The sequence below is a fragment of the Felis catus genome, chromosome D4, assembly GCF_018350175.1.
Source record: "Felis catus isolate Fca126 chromosome D4, F.catus_Fca126_mat1.0, whole genome shotgun sequence".
Lineage (NCBI taxonomy): Eukaryota > Metazoa > Chordata > Mammalia > Carnivora > Felidae > Felis > Felis catus.
The window spans coordinates 65,760,925-65,768,081 of record NC_058380.1 but is presented as its reverse complement, the minus strand read 5'-3'; the positions used below and the strand labels follow the sequence as shown (position 1 = coordinate 65,768,081).

The 7,157-nt window shown below is 34.6% G+C and overlaps 1 protein-coding gene across 1 annotated transcript; it reads right to left on the bottom strand.

Annotated features, from left to right (window-relative positions):
• Positions 1-4,942: 4,942 nt before the first annotated feature.
• LOC101080583 (olfactory receptor 13F1) lies at positions 4,943-7,155 on the bottom strand. Its single transcript, XM_003995717.2, has one exon. It carries the CDS (start codon positions 6,075-6,077, stop codon positions 5,094-5,096), a length of 984 nt encoding a protein of 327 aa, XP_003995766.1. The 5' UTR covers positions 6,078-7,155; the 3' UTR covers positions 4,943-5,093.
• Between the last annotated feature and the right edge of the window lie 2 nt (positions 7,156-7,157).

Genomic DNA, 7,157 nt, shown 5'->3' with positions numbered 1-7,157 from the left:
CTTATATACACATATTTGAAAGTTCTGAAGGTAGGCCCATTTTTTCTGAAATTCGTCTGCATTTAAATGATCAAATTCACTCCATCTGAATGCCCACTAATACCCTTATATAAGATACCATTTAATAAGAGAAATGAAGACACATATTAAATGGGAGAAGTGAAACAAAAAACAAAATCATTGTAGATAGAATATATTGTGAAAAAATAGTTTTAGACAATTTGATTTTGGTTGAATTAGTGTTGCAGTTTCATTTAGTTATATTACCTATTTTAATAGAGCTGCAGCATGTAAAGTAAATTGGTATAACCCGTTTTGAAAGTAATTTGGAGTTATATATCAAGAACTATAAAACTTTTCTACTGAGAGCCATAAAATTGTTCATTGCCTTTGATGAAGTAAAGCCACCCCTGGGAATTTATTCTACGATATAATCAAAAAGAAGGGAAAATCAAACATAAGAAGGTATTTATTTCAGCATTAGTGACAAGAGGCACTGATCAGAAATAATCTTGAGTATAGGAATGATTAAAATATATTTATTAAGTTCGTATGATTAAATATATAGCTACTAAAATGATAATTAGATACAGAATGGCAACTTTGTGGACAAGGTGGACAGTTGTGGGCCGATATCTATAATTACACATAGAGAATGGAGAGACTACACTATCATCTGTCATCCCTGCATGGATGACAGATTAAGATCTTCAATACTGCCTATTGATGATTTGATGCCCTAAGGCTCAACCTCTTCTCTTATCCACACCCACTACCTTGATAATCTTATCCCATCTCTTGATTTTAAATACCACTCATATGCTGATGACTCCCAAATTGATATCCCTATTCCAGACTTCTGCTCTAAGCACAAGACTTGTATATTCTTCAGCATTGTTGTCATATTTAAGAGATATTTTGAACCTAATGTCTACAATGAATACTTGGTATTCTCCCACAGACCCACTCCAACTATAGCCTTTCTTCTTTCAGTGAGTTACAGCTCTGTCCTTTTCACCCTTCAGTGTGAAAACCTTGAAGTCATCTTTGATGCTTCTCTTCCTCTGTCACACATATCCAATACTTTGCGAAATCCTGTTGGTTCTGCCTTCTCAATGTATCCAGAATTAACTATTAATCATCTTTTCCATAACTATCACTCTGGTCTGGGCTAAAATTACTACAATATGTTTCCAAAGTCTTCCTGACTCTAAAATTATCCCCCACAGACTGATCGGAACACAACATGCAGATGATTTTTGAAGAAAATTCTTAATAATACTGTAGTATGTTAACATGATTGACATTTTAAAGGAGAGAGCTGTGGATGCCAAATTAAGGTCCCAAACTCCACGTTTCTGATTCTAGCTTTTAGGATCATTCTGCTGTGATTGTTCTTTAATGATAAGAGGTCTTGCTAAAGTAATAAGATTAAAAAAAAAAAAAACTAAGCATATTTAAATAGACTTTAAAATATTTCATTTCTCTAGTGTATTTAGAATATATGTTTCAAATAAAATTGATGAATTTGTTTCTTTACTTTTTTCTGTATACAAATGAAAGCTGCGGCAAACAAAACAGAACAAAACCTTGCATTTAAACAGTTCTTCTTTGAACAGAGTCCCAAGGGTATTGTATTCAAACTTATTACATCATTAAATGGATTCTTCCCTGGCACTTTATAATGAAGCTCTAGAAGACAACATATATTTTCCTTAAATTCTGATCAATTATGATATGGGGTATTCTTATGTCCTTGGTGCTTAACACATCTCTCTCCACCTCCAATTCTAAAAGCATTAAGTAATATGATTCATTATTTTCCCTTTAATGCTGTGAGTCAGAATTCTTATAACGCTCACATGATAAGAATAACCAATTCTTATAAAACATGCAGATTAACAGATCTTTCCTCTTGAAATTCTGACTTGATGGATCTAGGTTGAGCATGAACATGATATTTTAGGCAAGCCTTCCAGATGATCTTGATTTCTAGAATTGTTTAGTAAAGCTTCAGGATAACTTAAAACAAGTAAAGTAGCACAGGTATCAGTATATTCTTTGGTTGTGGGAAATTGCTGAAATGAAAACTAAAAGACCACATGAGAAATCATGTAAAATCTTATTAACCTGAAAAAGAAAAGAAAAGAAAGAAAACCTTTTGATCAGACAGACATTTAGGAATCTATTGGCATGGGTAAGTTCCCATTTACTGGGTGATTGCAAAGGCAAATGTTTCCTCTGAGCTGACATGAATATATTTAAAAGTGATACATAGGAGTGGGTCACAGTGATATGTCCTATAGACCTTGGAATCTAGGTTACTCTCTGAAAGTTGAAACAACAAGTTTTCCACAAAGAGTCAAAGTTATGCATCTGTTGAAATTAACCACTGTGTGAGTGAAATCCTGAGTGAAATCCAAGGACACTGAATATGAATATTTCAAAGTATAAACTACATGTTACCTCAGAGAAGTGGGACTGGAATACAATGCAGTTTTGTAAGCTTCATTGATGAAGCTCTTGATGAGAATGTGGTTTCCCTCTTGATGAAGAATGTGGTAACACTGGAGGTTGCTCATCATGCAACATAGAATAATTAAGAAGTAATCAAAATACAATTCAGGATTACATATTTAGTTCCATTTTTGTAATGCAGCATACAAAACATACTTGAACCATGCAGAAGTTTACTCAATCCTGGGTCTAGCTGACTAGACAAGATGACTCTTGCAAAATCCCCTGAAATCTTAGGACCCTCTCTAGGCCTATGGTGATCCAACAAGGTGGTATAAAGCCATTTCATTGGATTTTGCCTAAAGAGAGTGGAGTTGGCTTATTTCTTTTTTTTTTTTTTTTAAGATTTTCACTGCCACTTAGGTCTATTATTTTTCTTTTTTTTTTTTAATATGAAATTTATTGACAAATTGGTTTCCATACAACACCCAGTGCTCATCCCAAAAGGTGCCCTCCTCAATACCCATCACCCACCCTCTCCTCCCTCCCACCCCCCATCAACCCTCAGTTTGTTCTCAGTTTTTAAGAGTCTCTTATGCTTTGGCTCTCTCCCACTCTAACCTGTTTTTTTTCTTTCCTTCCCCTCCCCCATGGGTTCCTGTTACGTTTCTCAGGGTCCACATAAGAGTGAAACCATATGGTATCTGTCTTTCTCTGTATGGCTTATTTCACTTAGCATCACACTCTCCAGTTCCATCCACGTTGCTACAAAAGGCCATATTTCATTTTTTCTCATTGCCACGTAATATTCCATTGTGTATATAAACCACAATTTCTTTATCCATTCATCAGTTGATGGACATTTAGGCTCTTTCCATAATTTGGCTATTGTTGAGAGTGCTGCTATGAACATTGGGGTACAAGTGGCCCTATGCATCAGTACTCCTGTATCCCTTGGATAAATTCCTAGCAGTGCTATTGCTGGGTCATAGGGTAGGTCTATTTTTAATTTTCTGAGGAACCTCCACACTGCTTTCCAGAGCGGCTGCACCAATTTGCATTCCCACCAACAGTGCAAGAGGGTTCCCGTTTCTCCACATCCTCTCCAGCATCTATAGTCTCCTGATTTGTTCATTTTGGCCGGAGTTGGCTTATTTCACGAACAATAATCAGCTCATCCACATCCCTCAAAAACAATGATAGACAAATTTGTTGAAGAAGATATCATATACCCACTGGAACTGATGAGGCATAAGACTTTAATTTTAACACCTTATTTACAGATTTTCTTTTCACGCATGTAAACAAGTAAGATGAATATGTATAGGCTCAGTGTTTGTGATTACCTGAAATCACTGTCATAAATGATTATAGAGATTGAATAATCATATATATACATATGTATATATATAAATATATGTATATATAATAGGTTATAGAGATTGAATAATTCCTTGAAAGCTCTGACTTGTTCAGGCTGAGACCTTATGCAACAATTATCTATAATTGTTCTACCTTCTCTAAATATAAAACTCAGGGAGATTGTATTTATGCTAGCAAGGGTCACTTGATCCATATAATAAAGTCACCACCCATGTATGTCCAAGAATACCTCTCTGATAAAGAGGAAAGAAAGATATGTTTACACATTGAATTCATTATTTCCTAGTTCCAGGGAAGGTGGAAAAGACAAAAACTCACCAATATGCAATATTGATAAAGTTATCCTTTATGTAATTTTGCTCACATATATTAAATATATCCATGAATCTTTTCCCATAATATGTGTGTACATTCATAAATCAATTCTTTTCCAATGTAATCTCTACAGGGTAGGAATCTTTTCTTTCTCAGACTTAATAGGTCAATTAACCATGTCTAAGAATAGTAACATGGTGTGGTTATGTGTTGATGAATTCACTGAGGCATTCAAAGTTTAATATGAGAGTGTTTTGACATTATTACCATAAGCATTTCAAGATGTCCCAAAGTTATTTCCTTACTCCACTTCATATGTAGGATTACAATTGTGCAAACCCTTGTTATGATATCTTTGCACATACAGAGATATTTATTCATCCCCCCAGATACACATCCCAAATAACAAAATCATTCATGCTATAGTACATCAAACCTGAAACCATATTTTTCACATTTTAACATTTAGAGACTAGTAAAACTTCTAAAATTAATAGTATCTTGGTTTTATGAATTATGATATATTTATACCTTAAATTATATCAACACTTATGTAAAATTACATATTTCTTCATAAATTCAGATATAATTGCAAATCATATAAGAAGAAATTATTTAAAAATTTACTAGGCTTAAAATTTTACAATCTTGGGGTATTAGTTGCCATGGTGATGCTACAGTTGACTATTAGATGTATAGCAAGTCAAACAGGAAATAAGAAATTATCTAATTTTAATGTTATATTAATATTCAATAAATTTTAAATACTTTTTGGAAACATAATTCATTCTTTCTAAATGATTCATTAATTTCAGCAGTTTTATTTACAAGATAAATCAAGATATTGAACTTAATGTTGAACTATCAAAAATGAGTATTTTCCAGGGTTTGGTTTATAGGAACTATTTTGCAACTTTCTGGATAATGTTGGAGATTATTCAGATGAGTGTGCTTGCTCTGATATTATTGAGGACAGAAATTAACACAGTACCAAAAGGATTTCTAATCAGCAACCTTTTCATAGCTGCTTTCACCTCTTTGTTCCGTAGACTATAGATGATAGGATTCAACATGGGGGTTAATCCGCCATATACCAAAGCTATAAATTTATCTATTTCCTGTGAATCCACAGCTGAGGGCTTTAGGTACATGGAGAGAGCTGTCCCAAAGAACAAAACCACCACAGTTAGGTGGGCTGCACATGTTGAAAAGGCTTTGCTTCGACCACCCACTGAACGAATTCTTAGGATGTTGGAGAGAATGAATGCATAAGATATACAAATTAGAAGCACTGGCATGGGAAGGATAAGTGTGGTGATCACCAGCATGAGTAATTCCACCATGGAGGTGTCCACACAAACCAGTTTCAAGACAGCCAGAATTTCACAAGCAAAATGATTGATGGTGTTATGACCACACAGAGAGAGCTGCAGCACAAATATTGTTTCCACCAGGGTGGTGAGGTAGCCTGTCAACCAGGAACCAGCTGCAATCTGCAAACAAACCTTCCTGTTCATTATGATGGGGTATCTCAGGGGGTTGCAGATGGCCACATATCGGTCATATGCCATCAAGGACAAGAGCACACACTCAGTGGCACCCATAGCTAGAGAGAAGTACATCTGAGCAACACACCCTACGAATGAGATAGTGTTTTCCCCTGTAACAAAGTTTGTCAGCATTGGAGTAAAAGCAGAAGAAGTGTACCAGATGTCTAAAAAGGAGAGGTTGCTGAGGAAGAAGTACATGGGTTTGTGTAGGTGGGAATCCAGGATGGTGATGGAGATCAGAATGATATTACCCAGCAGGGTGATCAGGTACATCAGCAAGCACAGCACAAATACAATGACCTCAACTTTGGGGTAGTGGGAAAATCCCAGGAGGAAAAAAACTGTTACAGATGTCAAATTTCCCTGAAACATTTTATTATGTCATATTCATTTGTATATATGCACAGAAAGATTAACATCATATATTATATATAAAACATAAGATCCCCTCCCTTCGTATTTTCTGGCATTTTTTTCTTCATATGAACTTGTAGTCTATGCTATAGACTTGTAGTCTGTGTAGTCAAATGCTTCTCCAGTTTGGTGATAGTAATATATATTTGAAGGAATTTGTCATTAATTAGGAAAATTTCAAGTAGGAAGTCAACAGGTAAATCCTCAAGCTGTTATTTTTGATACAAGATTTTTTGGCAGTATTAGGAAGGGAGAGGTTTATTTCATAAACATCATGAGAGATTGATGAAAGAAATAATCTTATGCATTCTTTTTTTTCCTGAAATCACATTCGTAATTGATCTATAGCTAAGTCATTAATTTACCTGAACCATTGGAATTATTTTCTTACCCTAGTTTGGTAACAGTCTTCTTACTTAGGAATTGTTTTGCTCTCCAAGCTTATCATATTTTCTGTCACTCCTGGAATTCTGTCCAAAATAATTTGGGAGATTCAGTGAGTCAAAAAAAGTTATAAATTTCTGCAGTCATAGATTAATTAACCAAAAACCTTGGACATTTCAACACAAGTCCACAGTTTCCATTTCAAACCCAGGAAGATGATGACAGATATTCTCATGGTGGTAGACATATATAGATATTTCTTTCATATAGCTAGAATTTGCCTGGCATCTGTGCTCCAGAATCATCCTTCAAAAGACCAACTATTGGCACTATAAGGCAATTTAAGCTTTTTGTTGCTTATGAGAAGTTTCCAATTCATGTAGCAAATTAAACTTAGAACTCTATTTGTGCAGAATTAAAATTCTGAAACTCCAGGGATAATGTCCCATAGATCCAATTATAGTCAGTAACTGGTCTGTTATAATTGCAGTGTTATTCAAACAAGAAATAAACATATTCCTATCTACACTATCTTTGGGAAGGGAAATTTTCTCTGCTCCTGATTGTGTTATAAAATCAGTCAAGCTGGCTAATTTTAAAAAAGTTAAGGAGAATGAATAATGTTGACAGTTTCTCCTTTAGATTGAAGGAGTG

Bases quoted from the DNA above. Each gene is read 5' to 3' on its own strand.
- LOC101080583 (XM_003995717.2), bottom strand. From the start codon at position 6,077: ATGTTTCAGGGAAATTTGACATCTGTAACAGTTTTTTTCCTCCTGGGA.